We start from the raw sequence: 27,838 nt of genomic DNA on the forward strand, positions 1-27,838 counted from the left end.
CATAATTTTCCAGAGGTTTTTTTTTTTTTTTTTAATTTGCAAGAAAGGGCTCATTCCTCGTCATACCTGCCTTTGAGAACTGCTGTGTAGATCAAATCAGAGAGTTTAAGTGAAAATACCTTGAAAAGTCTAATGAGCTTTATAATTGTTAATATGAGAAAAAGTAAAATGATTTTGTTTTAAGAAGTCCTTGAACATTTTAGAGTATTTCTCGAAATAACTAGGGGAACCTCCAGAGCATCACAAAAGAAGGACTTGAGAATCACTTCTTTAGAAGACGCCCTTTAGCCCTGCTTAGTGCACTCTTCCGTGCCCGTTGCCCTGTGCTGCGTGGCTGGGGCGCCCGTTGCCCTGTGCTGCGTGGCTGGGGCAGAGGCGCGGTTGGAGGGGTGGTGGGAGGGCTTGGCTCACCGCACAAGGGAGCAGCACTCAGTGTTCAAAAAGCAGAAGTACTTTGTTCCTGTTTCCTCGGTATCCGAGGGCATCTATTCATTGTGTAACTAGAGACTTTAAAAAGGACAAAAAATAAAGTTGACATTGTAAATTTAAAAAAATTGCTCACTATGGCCAGGTAGCTTAGTTGGTTAGAGCGTTGTCCTGATATGGAAAGGTTGCGGGTTCAATCCCTGATTAGATATACAAGAATCAACCAATGAATGCATAAATAAGTGGAACCTCAGATCAGTGTTTCTCTCTTTCTGTCTCTCTCCTTTCTTTCTCTAAAGTCAATTGAAAACAATGGATATTGCTGATTTAAGGAATTACATATCTGACTTATGATGTTATGTATCGTTTATTAACAAAAAACACTTTGTGTTTTACTTAATAGCTTTGGTCTAAAAAATAAATATCCTTTCTCTATGTGATGCTAAAACCATTTTAATAATGCAGAACCGCTGCAAATTTTTCTCCTTTTTAAATATTTAGTGCTAGCCCTCCTTGCCTTAAATTGTATGAAAATATATGCCTGAACTTTACGAAATAGAATAATTTAGTCTCAGATTAGAATGGATCTTAACCGCTAGATGATCCAATATACCATTCGGTTCAGAAATCCTGCTCTCAGACCTCTGACAGGTGGCCCTGCAGTTTCTGTTTTATCGCCTCCATTTCCTCCATACAGATTGTGTTTGGAAGATCTTGCAGATGAGAAAACTGAGGCATAGATTGGTTATGTGACTGTATGCAAGGTCCCTTGGTAGCAAGTAGCGAAGACAGAAAATGGCCCATTATGTCTGGACCCAGAGCCCTTGCTTAAAGTGTAAATCATTTGGTTTTGCTCCAACCAATCCTGTTATGGATAACCCATGTATGAAGGACCCATTGACAATGACAATGTTGGGAGTGTTGAAGGTGGAAGGTGGGCAGTGGGTAGGAAGGGGGAGAGTAATGGGGGGGCAATGGGGACAACTGTAATTGAACAACAATAAAACAAAAGAAAATAAAGTTCTTTTCATAACACACTGAAATCCACCTCTTGATAAACCTGCCATCACAACACAAGCAAAAATAAAAGAACACCTTGTTCTTTCATATGGAGTAAGAGACAATATATCTAGTCTATACTTTTGTAAATTGCAACTCTTAAAGTATCTGAGTCTGCTTAACGATTGCCCCCCTCCCCTACTCTCAAGTTTGACCTTTATCAGACGAACGTATCTTGGCCTCTTCACTGGACTTGATTTAGCACAGTTGTCATACCCACTCTGTTTCTGCTTGACCTTTTCTGGGTGTTGATACTTACCCAATATCCCACCTATAAGAAACCAGTTCAGGAACCAGTGTTTGAAATGTTGTTATAACATTGGGCATTGGTTTTACCTGGCTTTGACTTGAACACTCTACAATTATGAAGTATATTCTCTTTTATCACTGCCACCTCTGGTTCTTTAAAAAAAAAAAATATATATATATAGATTTAACTAATTAATTACTTGATTAATTAATTAATTAGAGAGAGGGGAAAGGAGGGAGAATGAGAGGGAGAGAAACATCAATGTGAGAGAGAAATACCAATCGGTTGCCTCTTGCATGTGCCCCAACCATGGACCAGGCCCACAATTCAGGCATGTGCCCTGACTGGGAATTGAACCAGCAACCCTTTGCCTTACGAGGCAATGCTCAACCAACTGAGCCAGGTTGTCCAGGACTCTGGTTCTTTTCTTTTCTTTTTTTAAAAATTATTTTATTGTTGTTCAAGTACAGTTGTCTACATTTACCTCCCACCACTCCCCCCTACTCCACCCATCCCCACCTCCCTCTGGTTTCTTTTCTTGCACTATGATTGTCAACATTAAAGACTGCAAAATCTTGTGAACTTCCCTTAAAGCAAATCTTTTCATTTTGATATTTTTACAAAAAGACTTCATTTTAAGTAAGTTAGTTTCAGCTTGTATATTTAACTCTATCATTTCAATTTTAAGATCTTTTCCTATTTTAAAATTCCTCAGTGATTACAGTTCAAATTTGATAAGTCTATATTCATTTAGCATTATGATTACTGCATAATTATTCAAGTGTTTTGGATAAGATAAAATCATAAATATTATTTGTATCCCTTCCCATTAATTATTAAGCACATGTCTCTTTCGGGAAATTTAATCTATATGTCTGATTCATAGTCCCATAATTTTTCAAAATGTAATTTTGTAAGAGCCATCGAACATCAGTCATTTTTATGGCATGTTTGTGTGTGTTTGTGTGTGTTCATTTCTGACATCAGAAGGTCATGTTTTTTTAATGAAAAACAAATGCTTACATGTTAAACATGTCTTCTCTAAGACATAAACTTGGTTAACTAGTCCCTGTCATTTAGCACTGGGAAAACACATTTTCATTACAGATTGAGCTCCTTAAAGCAGACTGGCAGGTTCCCGTGATACTAGGCACTGGGGTATAATTTCTAGGAGAAGTGGTAGGTAGGTCTCTGTTGCTCCTTCAACGGCCCATAGATTAAGAAAAGTAAATAAAATAACAGGGCATCAATAACCAATCAACATGAGATATGGGATAAGAATAGATCACCTGGTCCATGATGTGTTATGAATGTTATATATAAAGGGACATACTTCAGACATGGCAAGTATTAGAGCAGCATGCTGACTTCGTGGTAATGAAAGGGTCCTGTCCTTAGTTTACCCTGGCTTGCCTCAAGGAGGCTATGACTAGAGGATAAATAATGGTTCTGTAATAGTTGATAAAAAGTAAAATAAAATATGCACTTATATGGTGCTCATTTACTTATATTCAGGGACCAAGCAGGAAGAGAGGAGCCATTTGTGATTATTTGAAAAGGGGGCATGTACTGTTGTAAAATTTTTAGACATTGGCAATAATGAATTTTAAAACAGCAACCTAGAAGTCTGGAACAACAACAAGTTACTACCACCCATATGCTGGGAGCCAAAGGGAGGAGGCGAGGTTTTTAGGGTCACTGGGTGGAAGCTAGAACAATGGGGATCTGTCTAGCATGAGGGGGAGACAGGTAGAGATGGAGCTGCTACCAAAGACACCTGGAAAAGTAGAGAAAGAGAAGCAGATGGTTGACAGATATTGATGCTTTTGGAGAGTCTTGATGGGGTTTGTTTTTCCTGGTGTCTCTTTTGTTTCAAAAAGTATATGAAAGAGAGAGAGAGCCTGGGCACGTGAGCACACTCTCAGGCAGGCACACGTACACCCATGCACACACACAAGTGCACCAAGGGTCATCCTTGCCCCTGCACCCTGTTGAAATCACCTGCAAGCCAAATGTCAGAGAAGCCTGGGAAACTTGACCCACAGGGGCCAGGGAGGCTGGCCTACCCTCTGCCAGGACAGATGAGGCAGTGGCTCCTCTCCTGCCATCTATACACACGAAGTCCTAGCCAGACATTTCTGTTGCTCTCTGTAACTTTCTGAGCCCCTCAGTTGTACCCTGTATCGAAACCTAGTTTTATTGCTATGAAAGAAGGATTAAGCATGCACAATGTGATCACTTGATTATTACATGCATGCTACATAGTAGACTATACAAGTACTTATACATTCTGGACAAACTCCAGATCAGTTGGAATATTCATAGTTTCAGTTTGAAACTCTTACTTTGCATAGACAGTGAGGAGTTGAGCAAGGAATGATGATAATTAAAACTTTGGCCTCTCACATAGTATTGGTGTTTGGCATACATTTATTTCATTTAGTTGATAATAAGAAAACCCTATACTTAAGTTTTTATACATTCAGCCATGAGTAGTGAACATTAAAACAAAACATAGTAAAATGGGAGTATGCTAGCTATGTAATTATTTGAATTAACATATAAGATATTACTATCATATTTAGAATCATCTATACTAATTTTATACTAATAAGTGGGCACTTGGTCCTCAAAAATCTTTAGTTCTAAAGAAGGTGGAGCTCAATACTAGAAATAACACTCTCCTAACTAAAAAAACAATAAAGTTTCTTCCGCGTCATCTTGCGTGGTGGTGCAGGTAACCCATTTTCTGAAAGATCCACTTACGGGCTCCTTTCTCTTATTCACACAAAGCTGCTTTTTGTGCTGGCGACAGCCCTGATTTCCCAACACTGATATTATTGGGGAAATATTGCCAAGAGAAGTTTCTTGGCTTTCTAGAAAGAAGTCTGACCTTTTGTATCCACATCAGGCTTCTCAGAGGTCCCCTTGCAGACCATCTTGGCTCTGGGAAGGGCTTTGAGCTACACTCAGGTTTTAAATTTTCAGGTTTGCCTACTCACATTTAAAGCCAAGAATACTTTATTTATCCTTAGTACTTTCTCGTTAATCCTTTGTGTAATAGTAAAACCTTTAATTATAGTAAGATCAAGATGGGGATCACAAAATGCGTTTTTTGATCTCAAATGGTTATATTAAGACAATGCATGTTCTCACTGTACATGTACTAATGCACTGATATGCAAATTCATATTGTTATATTTTTACAGAAGCTAAGGTATTGTAAAAATTTGGTTAAAGAAACTTGCATTAGGCCTGATGATTTAAATTTTTTAAATACAGTGTGACTTCTTTATACAAAGGCAAAGAGATTTTTTCATTTGGTTCGAAATGGTTGGGTCGTAAGGACTGGACGGCAGTGTTCGGCTACTGCACAGCCTGCAGCTGAGGCGTCACGCTGGGTCGAGGCCCAGATCCAGCACTGCCGTAAGGAATTGATCAAGTTCCCCGACCGTCCTGTGCCTGTGTGTGCTGACACATCATCTGTGAGAATCAAGTGTAACAGGTCTAAGTGTAAAGCCTTTAGAAAGGAATATTGTAGATGGCACTAAAAAAAACCCCTCTCATTAAAGTTTACTTTTGATTAAAAAAGAGCAACTTTCCTTGAGTTATTATTCGTTTTCATGTTCAAATTAGGCAACACGTTTTTCCCTAGGCTTTCTTAACCGCCTTGCCTCTTACCTTATTAGCCTCTTACCTCTCTGTGCTTCTGCCCTGTTACCATTCCGGAATTGCTCTGAGATAACGGGTTTTTGATCCCAAACATCTGGGCATGTAGATGTTTTGTGAGATGCTCCTTATTCCTTACTGTATATTCCTTATTTACTCCTTTCCCTCACATTCCTAAAAATACCCTGCTTAAAATATCATGTATATTCCCTTTGTCTGAGGAATATGATATTGGAAAGCAATAAAGCAAATTTCGGTGGAATTAAGATTTGGTTGTGTATCTCTGTCGCTCCTCCCAGTTTCAAAATTATTTGAATCTCTGAAATTGCAAGATCTCTAGTTTGGGAGGTGATACAATTGAAATTGCGAAGAAACACCATTTTTCCCATACCCTCTTTGTGTGTGTGTGTGTTTGCTCAACATGTGTATATTTTCCACTTTCCCCATCTGGCATCTGCTTGAGCATCAGCCTCACTAGCTGTTCTATGTCAAGAGTACTTTAGCCTTTTCATTATGAAAGAGAAAGCAGTGAAACAATATTAAAAAAAAATACTTCCACTATCCTCCCCAACCTCACTTTTTTCTTTGCTGTTTCTAAGCAAGTTTCTTGCCATTTACCTTTGCATTTGCATTGCTTATTGATCGGCAATTTTAAAATTGTTTATTGTGCTCTTTTGTTTCCCTGTTGAAGAGCTAAAACAAAAGCTACCAGGCCCTTCGAGGTATACATTTGCATGCGGTAAGCGTTGCCCGAGGAAAAAGTAATTGCTAATGCATATTTATGTGGCACAAATTTGCCATTTGTTTATGCATAAAATTATCAATAGTGCAGGGCAGCCCAGCCATAGAAAATGATGACCTTTTTAGCTTAATAAATAGAAATCAGCTGTTATTGTGAAGAGATCAGCCATTTATTCTGTGTTGAGGGACATTGCCGGGAAAATGCAGATCGGGGATGGCAATATCATTAAATGGAAGGCCAGTGACCCTTTCGGTAGAGTCTATTATACTTTATCTAATATGGGATAAATGACTCGGGTTGGCAAATGGAATGAAGAATAACAGTTTTTTTTCTTTTTTCTTTTGAAAATGGACAACTCTATGAATTTTCAGCCAGTAAAACTGAACAGGAAATCTCATGCTGACCTGTTGCTAAAATTCTCTCAAAGAGTATATTTTAAAGTTGCCTTTTCTATTCACTATTCTCTGACTATTTCGATTTGTACCTGTTGAAACAAAGTAAGTCAAATGATATTTTTTCCAGGGAAATAGGTCTTCTTTTAATGTGTAGCTTTCTTTGGATTTTTTTAACCATGCTTTTTCTTTTTCTTTTTTGATCCTCACCCAAGGACATTTTTTTATTCCTTTTAGAGAGAGAGGAAGGGGGGAGGGGAGAGAGAGAGGGAGAGATGGTTTTTCAATGTGACTGAGAAGCTTTGATGGGTTGCCTTCTCGTGTGCACCATAACCGGGGATCGAACCTGCAACCTGGGCATGGGACCTGATGAGGAATCAAACCCACAACCTTTCAGTGTATGGGATGACACTCCAACAAACTGAGCCACAGTAGCCAGGGCCCATACTTTTTTTCTTTGCATTGCAAATATTTTGCATTTTACAGGTTGGCTCTATATTTGATATCTTAAAAATATTAAAGGTAGAAGAAGAGATAATCTATAAAATAACATTCCCAATAGATTGTAAACTGAGGTGGTTGTTGGTGGTGGTGATGTTGTTGGACTAAGAATAATACTTTCTAAGTGATAAAAGTGGCTTTTGAAGTACGTATTTGTGTCCTGTGGATTAAAGAATATTCTGTAAATTAAAAACCTGTAAATTAATATGTGAAAAACTAACAGATCATCATTGTATCTTTCTGGGTTGTTTTGCTCATGGCTCTGGTAGGTGAAATGCCCTCAGTCTCCCCAGAGTTCACCTGTGTCTGTGGTTTAATGTGTGATCTCACCTTACGCTTCTGTGACTAACACCTCTTTGGTATGTTAGAGAACATTTCTACCTTTAAGGATTTTTATGTTGTTTTTTCATTCATTATAGAATTCACTGTTAAATGGAAGTCATGTGTGTGTCTTTTCATTCAATGTTATCAGGCAATGTTTGAAGCACTCAAAATTTTAAGTAAGTTGTGAAAAAAAAGATAAGGAAGCAGATGTAAACCCATCTTAGAACGTGGCAAAGCTGTCTGAAGCCCTGCGTGCTTCCCCTGACCATGTCTTCTAACACAGTGCAAGGCACCAGGCTTAAACTCTCTGTGGTGGAGTTCTCTCCCTGGCACTGCCCTTGAGTGCCGCAGTGCATTCTGCAGCATGTCACCGGAGTGACGGAATGACCTCTTACTGGCAGAAAGGAGTCTGTTGTCCCTTTCCAAAGAAGAGGGTGTAAATAGGGTTCAGACACTAGGATACATTAGTCCATCGAATGAATATATTTTTAATGTCATTTATAAGGTATGGGTTTTAGATCTAGTAGATTCACAGTCCCTAGTGGGAGAAAACAAACAATGATTTAAAGAGTAGGCTGGAATTCCAGAGGAAGAGCAGCAGCGATTAACCCCTTCTTCCTCAACTCCCTGCCTCTGGGATGTAATATCTTCAAGTTGCTGAGAAGAGGACTCCAGGCGAAAGGGACAGTTTATCGTCTGTTTTCCCGGCACTTGACAAGGGAGCACAAAACAAATTTCAACTGGATTATTAGCGTCTCTGAATGTGATAGAACAGGTTCTTCGGGGTTGATAAGAGTTGCCAAAATGATTTTTAAAGGTGGTTTTTAAGTTAGTCAATACATTTTATTTTTAGAAAACCAGAGTGTATTTATTTAGAGAGTTTTCTTAATTTAAGGTATTGTTTATGGAGATTATTTAATGTGAATGACTCAGGTTTAGATTTTTTTTAAGGAACAAAGATCTTTCTCCAACTGTCAGAAAGCTCGTCATGGTGTCATGACAGGCCTGTCCTTTCTGAGGCAAGTTTTCTGTGATATTGTGAGAATGGCCAGCACCATAATTTTTAAAATAGGGTGTTTCCTGTTCCATAAACACATAAAAATCATTGCTTTAGCCTCTTCTGTGCTAAGAGGATGATGGGAATATCATTTTACTTCTGTGTCATTAAACTCAGGTTCAGAGAACTCGTCATAATTCTAGTTAATTTCACCCAATTAATGTTGCTGCCACCTACAATGAATTTTCTCTTAGGCTGCTTTGGCGGTTATGTCTTTCTTCTTATATCTGAAAAGAAAACTAATTATAATATAGGTAGGAAATTTTTAAAAACTCTAATTATGTATTTCATCTTCTGATGTGCTGAAATGTTAGAGTTGAGGGAAAATATGCCAATTGAAATCTGATTATCTGAAAACTTGACCTGACATAAAGATTATGGTGTTAAACATTTTTTTTTTAGAATTTTATATTTTAACTCAAGTCTTTTGAGTTCCATGACAAAAATATAAAAATCCAGGCTCCCTCTTGTGGGTAAAATTACCACCTTTGTCATTTCTGTTGCCCACATATAGGGGATGGCACAGTATCTGTTTCACTTTTGAGTAAATTCAGCTGTGGTAGTCAGATGTGACACTCCACTTACCTGAAAAAAAGTAAAGTCTGGGATACATTTTTAAGCAAAATTTTTGATGAAAATAAATACTTTTTTAAATTGGCAGGCAACTTTTATTGCAGCAGCATAATTTCTGATGCTCAACATTTTTAATAACTGTTGTCATCGTGAATATGCTCTAATGGAGTAATTAGTGAACTAATGAAATAATGTGCTGTCTTGGCTTTGTCTATGTAGGGACTTTTGGATTTCTGTGTATATTGTCAAGAGTTCTGATATTGGAATGAAGTAAAATTCCTCCCTACCCATCGTTCTCTAGAGAGACACTCTGTGGCAGTGGTTTTCAAATGGTGTGCCTCAAGAATTTTTAAAACTTGCAATACCTGACTGTTCAGTCAGGGATACTGACCTCTGTTCCCTGAGATTGTCAAATTCAAAAATGACAGTAGCCATTAATAGCCAATAATAGCTGTCTGGTGTGCATGAGTCAAAATTATTACACCTACTTTTTGTCAGATCGGCAAGAATGTATTTCTTGGTGTGCCACATAATTTTAGTAATCAGTTTGTTGGTGCCACGAGATGAAAAAGATAAAAGATCGCAGCTCTATGGTAATCAAGCATCTCAAATACCATAAACCTGGTGATCAAAACCGAACAGTCAGTGGCATAATAGCACGAGCACTGAAGCATTGCTCAGTTCTCCTTGGACTGAGCTGATAGCAAGGAGACCGAGTTGGCATCGGTGCTGCGGCCACCACCAGATCGCGTTTTCTGCTTTCCGAAGTCTGATGCTTGGGAGTTTCAGCTGATGAGTGGATGCCATTTCTGTCCACCTGGGGAAACTGGTAACAAAGCCAGAGTTTTATTTACCTGTGAAAGTGGCAAAAGCAGTGTTTCTGAGGCTGAGCCAGGCAATCACAGAAATATCTAGAGGAAGGAATGAGAGTGTGGAGGGAGTTAGCTAGGTGGCTCCCACTATATAGTTATGAGTTGACCAGTGCTGTCATATATTTGAATGGAATCAAGGAAGGGACCTATGAGGACACCTGAAGATCTCTCATAAATCATTTCCAGAAATGAAAATGTTCCTGTCCTAAAGTATCTGTGGGATGTTTACATGGAAATTAGACAAAATGAACAACTTCTAAGGGGATTAATATATCTGTTGTATATTCATAAAACTCACTTATATGCCTATGCATTTTTAGATTAACTCTGGTGGCATTATAATGTCAAATTAATGCCTCTTTTTCCATAAATAATGACTTTATTATATATAGTAATGTATAAATTTATTTTGAAAAGTGTAGATATCTCCTGCTTCCAAAAGTTGTATGCTGATATATTTACTAAAAAAGAAATATGCACCATTAATGGTCTAATTTTATTTTTTCCAGCCTTCCTTTTGCTGATGACACGATTCCTGTTTGCATCTGTTTACAAGATTCTGAAAGCTAAACGGAGAATTTTGGTACTGCACTGGACAGGAAAAAGGTATATTCATAAAAACATAATACACACCTTTGAAAAATTGATTACTACATTTGCTCCTTCCCCAAATGGAAGTTTATATGCCTTCTCTTATTAAACTTATAAGTAAAATTTATGACTTATGCATATAAAACTATTGTACATAGTTTTTTATATTCCGATGACAACTGGATACGTAAATATAATTCTGAATCTCCTTATAAAGGTAACATCTGTGAGCCAACAGATGATAGCAACATTCTTTTCATTTTCTTAATGAGAGATACTGTTTCCTGAAGTTGCAAAAGCTTTTTATTTCTGTTGAAACATACGTTTTAAAATAGTTGTTGCTGCTGTTTTGTTGTTGCTGCAAAAGAAATATTTTGGGTCACAACAGGTAGGTCAGTCATTTTACAACAATTTCCATAGGCTATTAAATATTCCAGGGTTTGCTTTTATAAACACACACAAAAGCGCAGTTTTGCGGAGGCCAGGTATATTCCGACTCTCTCAACAGAAGAATTTATGGGCATCTATCTGTATGCATTTATGAAACGCTTGTTTGTTTTTTCAAACAAGTTATACTCTTGGGAACAGGAACTGAAAGTTCAACCACAGACTCGAGTTGGAAATCCTTTTACAATCCCGTGGCTGACTAATGGTCATGCGGGGGCAACAGGAATGTCTGGAGGTGAGGGATCCTGTTGTTCAGAGCAGTCTGTCCCCAGGGACATGGAAAAGGCACTCCCTTTCGATGCCTGAAGAGAATAATAGAACAGTGGTCTTTTTGCAAAGTGAACTAAAACTTGTCTGTTCACTGATCCACTCCTAAAGTCTTATGACTGTTTCTAGAACCTCAAGATACACATGTATTTGTGAAAACCTTTAGAAACAACAGTGGTTTTTTAACCTTGAAAAACTAAATTGTTATAAATCTAAATAATGTTAAAATGTCTTATTTGTAAATAAGACTTCATGTAGTCACAGACAAATGAAATATAATATGCAGGAAGGCAATGTGAATAATGGAATTTATGCTAATAGGAGTGGAATTAAGTCACAAATAAATATTGCAAATACGAAACTTCTATAATTTTACAAATAAAACTACCAGTGTAAGTAAAACGCAAAGAACAAACTGGGCTACTTCTAATAAATGTGACAAACATTACATATAAAGAGTTGTTATTATAAGAAAGACACTCACATTTAATTTAAAACATAAGACAAGGACAGATTATTAATGAGGAATGGAATTCTGATACAAAAAGCAAATAAAATGCAAAGTTACTATCTATCTAGTGAAAAGTTACTATCACTCACTGTATAACTGGTAGAAGGCACTTTGGAATGACAGGATAGTAACCAGAATGTGGGGAGATGGGCTTTCAATAATGTTGGAAAAAGAATAATGTTCTATTTGCTCAGCTTTCCAGGAAGTGATTTGGCTATCTGTGTTAAGAGCCTTCAATGTTTCCAAAGCATTCTCTGCAACATTTCTACTCTGTCCGTTTGGCAAACATTTGATTGCAAGTAACCCAAATAGTTTTAGAAGATTGCACTTTGTTTCTTTGCTGTGAAGTCTGTACTGGCCGTTCAGAGCCGGTTGGTTGGTTGCACGGTCATCAGGGACTCGGATCCTTCATCTTTCACTGTGTTGCTCTGAACACATGACTTTTAGCTTGGAATGGCCAGTATCGGCATGCCAGCAACCACATTCATAGCCCAATAACTCTAGAAAGGAAATATTCCTAGAAGATCACCTTTCTTCCCTTTAAGGACATCTTCTGAAAGGTGTCCATACTCCTTTCATGTACATTCCCTTGGCTGGAACATAATCACGTGAGCATGCCACACGGCAAAAGAGGCTGGAACATGTAGTTTTTATTTTGGAATACAAATGTGGGGGAATTATTACAGTGGAATAACAAGAGAACAGATATTAAGGCCTAACTAACAACATCTGGCAATTTTACTTCCAAGAAACCAACTTAATGAAATAATTAAAGGACATAAAAATTTACTATGGAAATATGTTAATTTCCATGTATTTATAATGGGAAGAATTTGAGGTTGACTAAATTGTCCAACAATAGAGTAGTGGGTAGATAAATTTGAGTACTTTCATGTGATATAATAGTATATACTTCTGGATTAAGAATTTTATAAAAGTATTTTTTATAGTATTCTATTACTTTAGAATACCACAAGTAGGTAGCAACCTGTGAGAAATTCTTTGCAGATATTATAGTGAGAGCATCCCCCCACCCCACCCCGAACCTAAGCTGACTCCGTCTTTGGAACTTGTAAGGGAAGCGTAATGTTGAGGAGCATAGGTGTTGGAGACACTGTTTCAGCTCTTAACTGTGCCCCGTATGCCTTTCTCTTGTTGGGTTCATTCCTTGACCACTGGTTCCTCATGTGGAAAACCTAAATAATAATAGAATACACTACTATGCCAATCATACCTCATGCCAATACTTACCGTGGGAACACTGGTATAGCTACACTAATGTTAAACAAAATTGGCTTTAAAGCCCAAATCATTTACTGAAGATACTTACTTTTTAAATGATTAAAATGTCAATTCAGTGGGAAGATTGAATAATTTTAGATCTAAATGCCCCTACTAACAAAATTTAAAAATTATTAAGGAAACATTGATATAATAGCAAGGAAAAAATAAACAACTCCACAATAGCAGTGGACATTATCTCATCTCTCTCAGCGATGGGGAGAGTAAAATAGACAGAAAACATTGGTAAGTCAGTAGAGTTGAAAGACAAGATTAAGAAACGACCTGATAGACTTATACAGAACCTTGCGCACTTTTACAAAAGTCACATTATTTGGAAGAATACATGGAATGGTTACAAAAATTAGTAGTGCACTAAGTCATAAATTAGTTCTCAACCATTTCAAAGGTTTGGAATCGTAATGAAACTAAGCTGCAAATGAATAACAAATATAGCTAGAAAAGTTTTAAAGTTAAAAGAAATCATCATAGAAATTGTAAATATGTTAGACTAAACAAAAGTGAACATTTTACATATAAGTTATAATGCCTGTGTATTTACTGGGAAAATTATGTCTTAAATAAATGTATTAGGAAAATGAAAGGAAAATTAATAGGCCAAGAGGTAATTTCAAAAAGACCAACAAAATAAACATATAATAGAAGGAAGAAATTAAAGTAAAAGCAAAATTAATGAAGTGAAAAAGGAGACAAAGAAAGGGAAAGACTGATTGTTGCAAATAATGAATGAGTTTTCCACACCTGTGATGAGACTGAGCAAGAGAGCAAGTGACAAAGGGTCAAATAATTATTATCAGGAAGGACAGGTGACATTACAACAGCCAGTGGAGTAAAGCAAGATAAAGAAATAAAGTTATTAGGATTGCAAAAGAAACCATTATCATTATTAGCAGATGATATGAGCCAATAAGAGCATTTAGTAAGGTTGGTGCATACAATGCAATGTACTGAAATCAAGTGTATTTCAGTATATCGGTATCTATTTTCATCTAGTATACAGTGACCATAGGTGTGCAGTGCTTCTGTGCACAAAATTGTGAAACTGTTCAGAAATAGTTTCAAGGCCGAAATAAATGATGAGCTAAACCATGTTTATGACTGAAAGACCCAATACTTATACCCAAGTTGATTAATAAGTATAATGTAATCACAGTCAAAATGCCTACTGGCTGTTTCGTGTTTGTTTCTTTGTTACTTGTTTAGCTAGTTGTGTGAGTGTGTGTGTGTGTGTGTGTGTGATGTGACAAATTTATTCTGAAATGCAAAAAACAAAGAATAGTCAAGCCGCTCCTGAAAAAAAAAAAAGAAAGTCTGGGTAGGAGTACTTGCCCTACTGACATTACAAAGCTCTCAGAGAGTGTGGCATTACTGCAGGTGTGGGCAAGTAGACAAATAAGAGGGAACACAGAGCTCAGTAACCTCTTGGATATGTGGACATTTTATTTATAATAAGAATGGTACTTAAAAGAAGTATAGAAATAAGTTTTTTAAATACACGGTACTAGGAAATTTGATTTTTAATTGAATTGAAAAAAACGAATTGGGTATCAACCTGACACCACACAAAAATATCAACTTCAGCTGGTCAAAAATTAAGTGTAAGAGGCAAAACGATAAGAAAATCTCCTATCAGAGGGTCATCCATATTCTCATATAAGAGAATCTAAGCAAATTTTATGACTTGGGACTAGAGAAGGATTTCTTTAAACAAAAAAGTACATATTCTACATTATATTTTTAGTAGACCAATATTGAGATCCACTTTTGGTTCACAGCACCATTAGCAAAAGGTACAGAGATTTCCTGTATACTACCTGCCTGATACACACACACACACACACACACACACTCCCCCATTATCACCTCCCCACCCTAGTGATGCACTTTTTCAATTCAGGATTGATGCATCCTTATCGACCAGAGTTCATCATTTACATGAGGGGCCACATAAATTTATTTTACTTTGTTTATAAGAAACACCATAACAAGAGAGAAAAGACAAGACATGGAGTAATAGAAAAAATTTGCAAAACATCATCAACACAAGGGGTATCAATATCAAGAATAGATTTTTTAAAACGACAAATCAATGTAAAAATTCACACAATCCAATAGAAAAATAAGAAGTCAAAATGTCCATTATACCCAAATGCCCAGATACAATATATTGAAAAAGGGCTTAGTCTCAGTATTAGTCAAGGAGACACAAGCTAACTCTTAATGAAAGCCCACCGCGACTGCTTCAGAATGGGAAAACAGAAACGGCGAGCAGGTGAAAGCATTGACAAGCAGGCAGAGCAGCAGTAACATTCAGAGTGCTGGTCGGGATACCAATCAGAACAACCATGTTCTGACACAGTATCTAGTAAAGCTAGAATTCATGGCCCTGCTCAAGCATGTCAATGCCAGATAATACTCCGATAGAAATATGTGCCTATGTGAATCAGGAGACGTGGGAGAATGTTCGCAGGAGAAATATTTGTACCTGTCCAAATTTGGACACAATGCAGTTGCCATCCGCCAGATGGAAAATGTAGAATAGCCATTCAATAAAATATGAAGTGATGAAAATGTACACATCATACTGATCTAATTAAAAGTAAGTGGAAAAAAGCGAAGACATAAGAATATACAAAGGATGATTTCAAGCAAACAATTATATCATTCAGAGATGCATTGTAGACAGTAAAACTATTAAAAAATAACACAAGAAAATACTACTGAAAGAGCCAGGGAGTGCTGATCCCAGGAATGAAGACAGAGGCGGAGCTGAGGGGGGAGATTTGGGTCAGAGCCTTTTGCACTCGCGGGCGAGTGCCCATGGCGCCCTGTGTGGTGGCTACGTGGGTGCAGCGCATGCTTTCCTACCACTGGTTAAATTGTATGTAATATAAATATATAGTTCATAATAGGTAAGTGTTACAATAAAACAGCAAGTAGTTATGACAAATTTTATTTCTTCAGTAATGTGTTATGTTTTATGAGGGAGAAACATGGTTATAAATAGTATGCATTAAATTGATACATCTTTCATAATTAGGTAAAATAATTTAAGATGTTTGTAAAGAGTTTCCCACACTAGAAAGTAAGAGTAGTAGGATATTAAAATAAACATTAATTTTTTTCCCACTCTTCTTTTTCTAAGAAGTCTAATACAGGCTATCAAGCATTGCCACCATGTTTTCAGAACTATAAAATTATGAATATTTTGTTTGTGTACATAGTGAAGTAGATCACCATGTTAAAACATCCTTTGCATATACCAACAAGATGCTACAAAAAGAGTTGGTTGAATATCAGATTTTATACTGCCTTGAACAAAAATAACACAACAAAAATAGTACTTTACATAGGTGTTATAAATCTAAGATTTTGCAGAGGTAAATTGAGGATATTGGTTACTTATAACATTGGTGGCAGTTATTTTTGTTTTGCTTATCTCTTTCTGTGATAACATTCTTTTAAAATGTCACTGCATTTATAACCACTTAGCCAGTTAATAATTTGTGATCCTAAGTGGTTTTTTTTAAATACATACCTTTTGGTCACCTTTATCTTTTACTTGTAAAAAGCAAGCTCTTTGCTTTAATTGTTTATCAAACCAAATCACTTTTTTTCTCTATCACCTTAAACCTAGAAAGCAAAACTCTTTATTGCTTGAAAAAGAAAAATAATCCCAATGTGCTGAAAATTGTTGAGTGAATTCTTTATAATTAAAGATTACTCTGCAATATACAATTTTTAAGGCATTTATCTCGACAGGGTTCACTGGCCTTAGAGAATGAGCCACTTTGTTGACAAATCTGTCATCTAAATTGTGCAACATTAATGAGAACTCTGAGCAGCACACACTTACATTTTAATGTGGGTGGCAGTTGCAGGGGGGGAAATACCACCAAAACAAAATGCTGACTGTGATTGAAGCTGATTTTAAAAAGGTCTGCCACCTGTGGATAAAGGGCCATGCAAAATCCAGTGGCCCTCTGAAAACAAAACCTTGGTTATTAAAAAAAATACAAAACAAATGAACAAAAACAGAAAAAAAAGGTACCAATTTATGCAGTTATACAGATATATATATAGATATAGGGATTGTGATGCTTTACACCTGGGAGCTAACCATGCATGCTCTATCCCTTAATCCACAGTTCTTTAGAAACATATGGTAGAACTGATACCTAAAAGTGCGGTCTTTGATTTGAATACCTTGTTTCTTCATTCATAACACATTATGCGATGATATGTTTCCTTATAAACCATTGGAGATCATCTCTAATTGCTACACTCAATCTTTTAAATAAACACCTTTTTTTGGATATACTTTCAGCTTAGTTTCCTCAAGTTAATGAAACATTATAGGCAAAAAAGCACTGTGAAAAGCATGCTAAAGGAGTGTTTAATAGCATTATACTCTTACTTTTTTTCTTAACTCAAAATTATTTATTTACATTCCTCATCATGCTTGCTTTCAGGCTCTACCTACAAATATCAAATATCCATCTGAATAGTTTAGCACAAAGTGAGCAGCTTATTTTTCCGGGTGTTTCAATGTGTATACATATGCACTGAGGGAATTTTATTAGCGTGATTTGAATTGTAGAGTTCATTTCAAAATGTAACTTAAGTAATATAATGCAATTAAGTAGAGATGCTTCATTGTACTGGTCTTGGAACGAGATTTTCTTACTTGAGTAGCCAATTTTAATCCACTTGAAGCAGCCCTAAAACACAAGCCTGGCAGAAAATAATGGTCTAGGCAGAATTCCTTTGACTTTCAGCTTCTTGATTGATAAGGAATAATGAGTGAGAATCATTCAAAAGCTATAGGAAAATTAGAATTGTATTACTTTATAAAAGTCAGATAATCATGTGTCTTAATAATTTAATAACAACTGCTCGAGTATTGTTTTTCTTACTCATCAATTATAATTAAGAGGATTTTTTCTTCTAAATAAAATTATGCGTGAGCTGCTGACCAGAAGTCTTTAGAATAATGTATGTGAGCAAGCAATTGTTTAATTTTGCATCTTTATTTAGAATACTAAGCAACAAAAAACAGTTCTAACAATAATAATTTAATTTGAGAAAAAACCTTGAATGCAAAGTGTCTCCATAAAACTTTTTGCATAATTAGGTTATACATATTCTCAGTGGAATAAGTCTTGCCCATGGTCACGTTCTGTAAATGAAAATACATTTTGCATAAATTAGTGAAGTTGAGCTTCTGAGATTCATTATAAAAATTACATTTATAAAGTGTAGTAAATATTTACTAATTTTTAAAGCAGTGATTTTCAACTGGTGTGCCGCAAGAATTTTTAAAACATGCAGTGCTCGACTATTCACTAAGAGAAAAGAGGGCACTGACCTCTTTTCTCTTAGACTGTCAAATAAAAAAATAAATGACAACACCAAGACAACAATAGCTTTGAGATAAAAAACATTGAAAATCACTGTTTTAAAGTTACTGTGAACTATTTTCTTAGATGATATATATATGTATGCATCTTTTTGTAGAGAATTTTTCAAAAATCTTGTATGTGACATGCTATGAACATGATGTTAGACCTGTAATTAGGGAATTTGATTTCCTCTTATTGTGAGAAATCTTTTTTATACAAGTGTGATTCCAGGAACATCAAATCTGTGTGAAAGAAGTGGCTGTAGGACAATTTTCAAAGTGTTTGGAAACAAGTTACATTTCTATACTATTGCCAATATAAATTCTAGGAGGAGTAAAGATTTAACTTCTTACTAAAAGAATCCATAAAGATATTAAGATATAATGTTGGTGAATATTTATGTAAGTTGGGGGAGGGTTGGAAGTTATTTTTAAGCATTATATCTTAAGCAAATCACAAAAGAAAAATTTTGCTAGATTTGATCACATAAATGTAAAAATGTCTTTGCATCTTAAATGATGGGCAAACAAATGAGGAATAGAGACATACATTTATAATATATTAGATTTAACTATATAAATTTCCACTTTGGTGAAAATGCCAGACTATTAGCTATTTCCTATGTTCAACTTCTGTAACTGAAATACAATTTAAACCGCTTACAAAATAACAGAAAAGTAGAGACATAATTTGAATATTCAACTAATAAGGAGAAATCAAATGAGGAATAAACAAAACATTTGATTTTTATAAGAATTCAAGAAATGGAATTTAATCATGAGATCTTAGTTCACTTAGCAAATTGACGAAGATTTCAAATGCCACGGGAACCAATGCTGATGAGATCGTGCTGGGATGAGGCCTCCCACTCACTGTGGCCAGTGCTCTCAGCTGTGTTACTGCACCAGAGCAAACTTTATTTCACACAATGCACATTAGTACTGTTAACGTCGACCTTCTGGAAATTACCTAATCTTTTACATATGTGTTCATAGTAACACAAAATTGAAAACAACCTATATACTAAAAAAATGGGCTCTGAGTTAAAACATTGTTACTTCTATGTATTATGGATTATTAATTTCATTTAAAATGATGTTTGAATGACAGGGAAAGCAGGACCGGGGTCATCATAAACATATGAGGAATACACATGCATTTGCAAGCACACACATGGGCACACAAGTGTGTATCGTGCACAGAACAAAAGTACTGGGAAAATACATAAAAATGCTAAAAGACTATACCTAGACTGCAGGATTATGGCTGATTAAAATTTCTTGTTGCCTTTTTGATATATGTATTAGCTACTTTTCTTAATGAACATATATTACCATATTTTGACATGTATAATATACACTTTTTTTTGCCCCAATGCTTTTCAGGGAAAAATAAGGATGTGCATTATACATGGGTAATACTAATTCCATATCTATATAAATGTTTTTAATTTTGTTATTTATGCTTAGGTGTTAAAAGTGTAACTCTAGAAAGCAATAACGATATTCATATGCAAAATGATACCCTTTAGAATACAAAAAACAAGTATCTAAATATAAATAAATTTTAAAAATTGAATTAAAACAAAAGATTTTTTCCTAAAGTTTGGGCCAAAAATGTGGGTGTGCATTATACACAGCAAAATATGATACTTTCATTTTAAGAAAAAATGCACATTAATTTTTAACTCTAACCATGTAGTAATTCATACATCTAAGAGCTTTCCCTCTATCTTTTTTTCTAGAGATTATATAGTTTCAGCTCTTATGCTCATCTCTAAGTTACTTTGAGTTAATTTGTGTAGGTGGTGTAAAATAAGGGTCCAGTTTAACTCTTCCGCATGTAGGTATTCACTTTTCGCAGCACTGTTTGTTGAAGAGATCCAACTTTAGGCGTTGAGTATAGTTTGCTCCCTTGTCAAGTTTTAATTGACCATACTATGTAAATATTTTTCTGGATTCTCAATTCTGTTCCATTGGTCTATGTGTCTGTTTTTAGACCAGAACCTTACTGTTTTAATTATTATAGCTTTGTAGCATTTTTTGAAATCAGGAAGTATGATGTCTTCTACTTTATTCTTTTTCCCTCAGGATTGCCTTGGTATCTGGAATCTTTTGTGGTTCCATACAAATTTTAGAATCATTTTTTTCTTTTTCTGTAAGAAATGCCATTGGAATTTTAGTAAAGATTGCACCAGTAATCCATACATTGTTTTTCTAATGATAGCATTTTCTATATACATAGATTGCTATGTAAGCATAACTAAATTCTTGGTTCTGATTTTTTTAATTAGAAAAAATTTAAGAAAAACAAAATATTTGGGGGCATTTTCAACATATTAAACTGAAGCCTACATGGCTAGATAATATGTTGTAACACTGCCAAAAACTTTATCCAGTGTATATGCAGAAAATTCCTGTGGTAGAGTTGGGGCCATACTGCTTCGGAGTTGATCGCTCTCAGGTAATCCACATGTAGTGCTGACTTTGCCTTCATTTGAGTTCCAGCCAGTCCCACCGTCAATGAGCAAAATGCTCCAGAAATAGGGTTTTTAGAATACTTTGAAAATAAATTCTGGATCCTGTCTAATGGGCAATAGATACTTATTCCATTAATATACTCACCTTTTGAAAACCATCATTAAATTCTTCTATTCTAGTGTTTCTTTAGTCATTTTTAAGAAGGTAAAATTATCTCCCTATTGTAAGCATTATCTCACATCCATGAATTCACAGATGTATGTATGGTGGGGTTTTTAAAAAGTTCTACTGCATTTCCTCCTTTTTTATCCTTTTTATAATAACAAAACACCTCAATAAATAGGGACTATGCCAATAAAATGATCCAGGGGATGAAGCTCTTTATTGAAGTAAAGTTAAATATGTTTCATAGATTTGTTCAAGTGAATTTATCTTTTTAGATTTAAAGAAACTCTTACAAAATGAATGGTATATTCTTTTATTGCCTAGGATATTTTATATGGATACTTAAATGAGTGAATTTTGGTGCATGATCATTTAATCTATTTTTAAACTTTATCTGTGGCCGTATTAGAAAGCATAAACAAATATTTTAATTTTAGGAATAGGAATGATTTTTCAACAGTAAGTAATATGTTTTTAAAAGGAAATGTATACATTAAGACTAGAGATTTTAGAAAGGAGTGACACAGAGACCTGACAGAACTCAAGATGTTGATAGACCCTTAAAATAGCAAATGTCAAAGTCTCTAATGCCATTGAAATACACAAGAGTAGGGTGAATTGAAGAGAGAAGGAAGGTCAAGGAAACTTTAGCCTTTGTATTTATTAACAAACTATTGCATTTATTATCTTTATGTATCCTCTCTTCTCTCTCCCTTTTGTTTTGAGACTATTGTTATTTAGAAGACAAAGCTACTCATGTCAGAATACCCATGTTACATTAGAAACTAGACCTCAATATTATCTGTGAGGCAGAAATAATCCAACAATTATTTTTGCTATAAAAAGTTTTTTTGAATAACATCCTTTCCCCAGAAGCTGTTTTCCAACCTAATAACTCTTGGAATTATGATCTAAAATTTCAAGAGGATTAAGGCTGCCTAACTCCTAAAAGCACAAGTGTGCAAGAATATGACTAGCAGTGAAATCTGATTAAAGATTTCCTTCTGAAAGCTCTAGTTTGAAACAGTACTCCTGAGCAAGCAGAAATACTACTTAGGTAATATTTCTCAGCAAGCTCGTCTTAGTTCAGCAGATACTAAGTACTTGCATGGCAACCTCTAAGACATTCATTAAGTAGGATTTTAATCTGTTTTCTTGATTTTAACCTTTTGCTTCAGTACTCCTTGAACAAAATAACTCAAAACAGAAAAAAAAAAAAACCCCAAGGTTCAACAGTTTCTATATTTGTCTTCTTTGTAGCAATTTCTTCATGAGATATTTTGGAAGCCATGTCTGATGCACACCCAGTCTTCGATGGCATCCCCATTTTGGGTGTGCCCACCACCTATCAGCTCCAGTATTTAGTCAGAGTCGTATTGAGTTTGATGGAAAAGAAGGAAGCGGGAGGCATCTCTGCATAACAGAATTATACTGTTGACATGCCAAGCGTAATGCTGGTTGTTGCAGAGGAAACAACAATAAGTAAAATGGGATCCTTGGCCTCAAAATTGTTAGAAAGTTCTGGGGTGGAAGTGGGGACAAGGGTGGCAAAAGTACACCAGTCCCTCTGGTGAAAGGCAGAATGCAAATGTTAATAGCTCATGTCTGGGTCCTTTGCATCCAGCAGCCCAATTGCCTAGGCATGCCAGTTTGCTCAAGATGGGTTAGTTTGCTACTAGTTTAATCATATGCATTTTATGTAATGTTGAACTATATAGAATACATGAACTCCACTTCTTGTAGAGACAAAAACCTCCTATTTGTTGCCACACAACTTCTGGGAGATACCCAATGAGGACAAACAATATGAAGGGAACATGGTTTGGGGCATACACAGTTCTTTTGAGATGGTCTGAAACCCATTTCGGAACTAATCCAGAGATGCCTAGAGGTGTGTCCCTGACAGCCTTCTTTGTTTTTAAATTGTATTTTTCCATTGCCATTTATCCCCCCTATACTCCCCTCCCTCTGCAATCACTGAACTGTTGTCCATGTCCGTAAGTCTTTTTTCTTTTTTGCTCTACCCCTCTATCCCCTAACCTGCCCCCCACCCCGTAGCTGTCATCTTGCTCTCTATCTATGAATTTGTCTCTGTTTTGCTTGTTAGTTCAGTTTGTTCATTAGATGCCACATATGAGTGAGATCATATGGTATTTGTCTTTCTCTGACTGGCTTATTTCACTTAGCATAATGTTTTCCAGTTCCATCCATGCTGTCACAAAGGGTAAATTTTTCTTTTTTATTACGGCTGAGTAGTATTCCATTGTGTAAATGTCTCATAATTGTTTTATCCACTCATCTACTGATGGACACTTGGGCTGCCTCCATGTCTTGGCGATATAAATAACACTGCAATGAACACAGGGGTACCTATGTTCTTTCAAATTAGTGTTTTGGGTTCCTTCAGATATAGTCCCAGAAGTGGGATTGATGGGTCCAAAAGCAGTTCCATTTTTAATTTTTGAGGTTTGTCCATATTGCTTTCCACAATGGGTGCACCAATTTGCATCCCACCAACAGTGCACAAGGGTTCCCCTTTCTCTACATCCTTACTAGCACTGTTATTTGTTGATTTATTGATAGACATTCTGACCAGTGTGAGATGATGTTTCACTGTGGTTTTAATTTGCATCTCTCTGATGATTAGTGATGTTGAATATCTTTACATATGTCTATTGGCCATCTGTGTGTCCTCTTTGGAGAAGTGTTTATTCAGGTCCCTTGCCCATTTTTTAATTGGATTGTGGTTTGTATGTTTGTTTTTGGTGTTGAGTTTTATAAGTTCTTTATAAATGTTGGATATTAACCTCTTATCAGATGTATCTGTGAATATGTTCTCCCATTCCATGGGTTGTCTTTTTATTTTGTTGATGGCTTCCTTTGCTGGTTCCATAAAAAGTTTTGAAATATTGGTTCTAGTTCTGTTAAATATGTCATTGGAGCCTTGATAGGAATTGCATTGAATCTATAGATTGTTTTGGGTAGCATGGACATTTTAATGATGTTAATTCTTCCTGTCTGTGAACACAGTAGGTGCTTCTACTAATTACCCCAAGTAAGTGGCTTTTGTGATCTGTGCTTTAGTGTGGTGTCGTTGGCCCTGACTCAGGATTGCTGTAAAGAAAAGCCCCATAAAACAAATTTTGCCTACCAAGACTTGTGTTCCAGACCCAATGCATTGCAACCCACAGTTTGCACTCAATGACACTACTTGGAGACATTTCTGACCCCTTTTGTGTGCTGTTTCTGATGAGTGGGTCTACTGATGCCTGCCTGCCAGTTGTATAACTGACCATTGCCCCTTTGTCATTCACTATGGAAAAGCTTAGGGCCACATTTAATCTTTGCAACCAAAGGTATAACATTTATGGAGTATATTTACCATAATTATAGCCCTCCTTTTGCTTTTATTTCCACTATCTCATATACTTTTAATGGTGGATGTTCTCTGTTACAGTTCTTGTATCAGAGAAGGAGGAAATTTCACAGGCAGGGGATGGAAGTAGGGGAGTCTCGTGTGGAAGTGGGAAATCAAAAAGGCGTAGCTAAGACAACATACACAGGCAGGCCTTGAACGTGGAAAGGAGGAGAGTGTTGAGAAAAGGTTGCACGGGCAAAGGTGCACGATTGAAAAACTGGGTAGTTCCATTTGGCTCAGAAATGGTAAGGTCCAAGTAGGGGCATGTCAGTCTGTCAATTTCTGGTCCTGAAATTCAACCTAAGAAGCCTATGCACAGTCTTGTCTAATTTGATAGTTAGATGGTATAGGTATTTTATTTTTTTCCATAGGGAGAATGTCGGTATTTAGCATGCCTCATCCACTGCCACAAAGATTTCTCTGGTTTGCCGCGTGGTATGTAGTTTGTGTGGGGAGGGGGGCGGAGAGTGGGTCTGATATTGAAATTCAGGAGACACAAAGTAAAATGTAATATAATTTTCCCCATAGAAACTATAAAAAGTCATTTAATAGAGTGGGTGTTGGTAGCCATGGTAAATCCAAGTGATACAAACTCAGTTAATCGATACTTCACTAGAGTCCTTTATGGCTTAGCTACTCTTAAGCTGAGCCCAGCAGCTCACTTTCCTGCTATAAATTTTAGTCACATTGATTTAAGGATTAAAAAGTGTGAATAGAAAAGTATAAAAAGAAAGTTGAAAAATGTATGCTCGCCTCAATATACAACAGCTAATTTTTTGCCTAAAATTTAGAATTTCCTGTTTTTTCACATTCCGCATTTTAAATCTCAGTGACAAGGATATAAGTAACATATATTGAATGCTCATAAATACATACTTCATAAGCACTTTACATTTTAAAACTCAGTCAGCCCTCAGAACAATCCTACGATTGGTTCAATTATCTCGGTTCTACATTTGGGGAAATGTGGAGCGTGGGAAAATTGAAAAGCAGTGCCCAAGCTGACACGGGCGAATTGAATGACTGCTTGGGTTTGTTCTGTAGCCTTGCTCTAGAGCTTACACCCTTGATAGTGGAGTACCTCACAGTCCAAAGTTGAGGAAAATACTTCCCTCCATTTTATTTTTCTCCAAAGACTAAAAAATATGAATTTCTTAATAACTTGCTAAATTTACTGTTCATCAGTTAGAACTCCAGCATTTTAGAATAAGGAGCAAAGAGACGTGTGTTCCAAGTTCCAATTTATTGCAGAAAACTTCTTCACAACATTATGATAGATAATATTCCCTTCTTGTCATAAATACTTTAATAACAATAAAAACTTACTTCTTCCCACGGTAGTCCATTCCACTCTGGAGCACCTAAATCATCTCTTCTCACATTTACCGTAAATTTCATACCAACTAGACATACATTCTAATGCATTGGTTAGCAACAATATTGTAACATTAATAATAGCTAACATGTATTGAGTGCTCACTATGTGCTGGCACTTTATCTGGATGCTTTGCATGGATTAACTCTTTTACCCTCATTCACAATCCAATGGGATGGATACTGAGGTAGAGGGAGGTCAAGTACGTTGCCTAAGGTCACAGTTAGCAGTGAAAACTCAGATTTGTAGCCCCACAGAACTGAGTGCCAAATCCACCTCTCCTCCGTTATGGTCTTTGTCCTCCATCAACCCCATCTCTTCCAACTGAGTCATGAGAAAACCTCCTGATCCTGCTTTGGGCGGGGAGTTTGCCTCCTTTTTGCTGAGACAGCTTTTTAAATTGTTCCTTTCAATCTACTACCCCTCACACCCTCCTCACCGGTCCTGCTCCCCCAAGTTCAAGTTAGTCTTTGTGTCAGGTCTTTTTAACGTATCTTTCTCATAAGAGTTTATTATTTCTACCTCTTTATTTTTGAGTTTGTAATTCTATCTGGATTTTTTTTTTTTACTCACCACTTTTTAATCTCCAATTAATCTTTCAAAGTCAAATTTAATATAAAATTTCTTCAAGATGATTTCTCTGTAAAGAACAAGCAAAATATAAGTTCCCTCCCTTCATAATAGTGCATTTTATGGAATTGTGGAATCTAGGATGCAAGATGACACTCGACAGTGTGTAGGCTGGCTCCACCTTAGAGGCACTGCAGAAATTCCTGTATATCATTCTTTACAGGTCATCACCCAACTTGAATGACTTTAGTGATGGGTATTTATTACTTCTCAAACCAGCCGAATTCATTCTTAGTTACCTCTGATACTTAGAATGTTTTTTCTTTTAATAAGTCACATTTTCCCTCCCTGTAATGGCTTGTCATTGATCTTAGCACTTTCGTTTAATCTACAATACATTTCATTGATTGTATTCCATTTAGCACTTTGTAGTGTGTTAATTGTATGTTTCTCAAAATTCTGTCTCTTCAGTAAGTCTGAAAAGCCCTTTTAGTTGGGAATTACAATTCATGCCTCTCAAGGATAGCTGGAGTAATCTTCGACATTTGTGACACGTTTTCTCTCTCCGCACACACACACACACACACAGTTTCATTTTAAATGTATGGATTAAACGTATTAAATGCCAAGTTCCAAAGATGTCCAGCACATATGATAAGTATTTCAGTTATGCTAATCTATTTTGCTCTTTTGGAAACACTCCTAGAAATCTAGATCCATTGCCTATTGAATGGAAACTTAATTAGGATAGTATCTTAGTCCCTGGAGAGGTGGTCTAGAAGAGTGGTTAAGAGCAGAAATTTGGGGCTCACCAGGCCTTGGCTGCCATTGACTAGCTGTACAACACTGGACAACTTTCTTAACTACTGGTTGCCAGTTTTTCCATCTCTAACATTGAGATAATAGTACTTATTTTATAGACTTGAGCATTAAATGAATTGATGGATATAAAATACATAAAGCACATATGAAGATTTCAATAAATGTTATTATTGCTAAAAAGCACTCATCTCATATCTGAAAAAATTTTGTAGCTAAGAAAAAGTTGGAAATAGCTCTAATGATCTCTAGTGACCAAATTTGCTTCAGTTTATTTTCCAAGACTTCATAGACCTTGTTTTCAAGACAAATTCCTATGATTTTTCTTCTTAGTGGAACAGCTCCTTTGAGAAGCTTTACTGTATGACTGCTTTAAACAAATCATAGACAGCTATGGTGATATTATTATTAAGTGTTATTATTAGAAAATGGCTAAATTCTTCTCATTCTTTTTTTCTTTTTTTGCACTGATTGTACCTTTATTATTTGACCTCGTTTGCTAATAGTTCTGTGATGTGAGGTCACCACAGACAGAAAACGTCTCCATTGCATGTCTAAGGCTGTACTGCAGATGAACCAGAAATAGTACAAATACAAGAACTGTACTTGTATTCTGTATACCCAAG

General features: G+C 36.0%; 1 protein-coding gene across 10 annotated transcripts in view; it reads left to right on the forward strand.

Moving 5' to 3' along the window:
• SOX5 (SRY-box transcription factor 5) overlaps positions 1–27,838 on the forward strand; it is a 908,025-nt gene that overhangs the window by 238,102 nt on the left and 642,085 nt on the right. For all 10 annotated transcript variants that reach the window (XM_053921733.1, XM_024575365.3, XM_053921734.1 and 7 more), the window contains one exon: positions 10,375–10,471. In XM_053921733.1, coding sequence (XP_053777708.1) covers positions 10,389–10,471 — 83 coding nt within the window. In that variant the 5' untranslated portion in view covers positions 10,375–10,388. The remainder of the gene's footprint in view (positions 1–10,374; positions 10,472–27,838) is intronic.

This window comes from Desmodus rotundus, chromosome 3, assembly GCF_022682495.2.
Source record: "Desmodus rotundus isolate HL8 chromosome 3, HLdesRot8A.1, whole genome shotgun sequence".
Taxonomy (NCBI): Eukaryota; Metazoa; Chordata; class Mammalia; order Chiroptera; family Phyllostomidae; genus Desmodus; species Desmodus rotundus.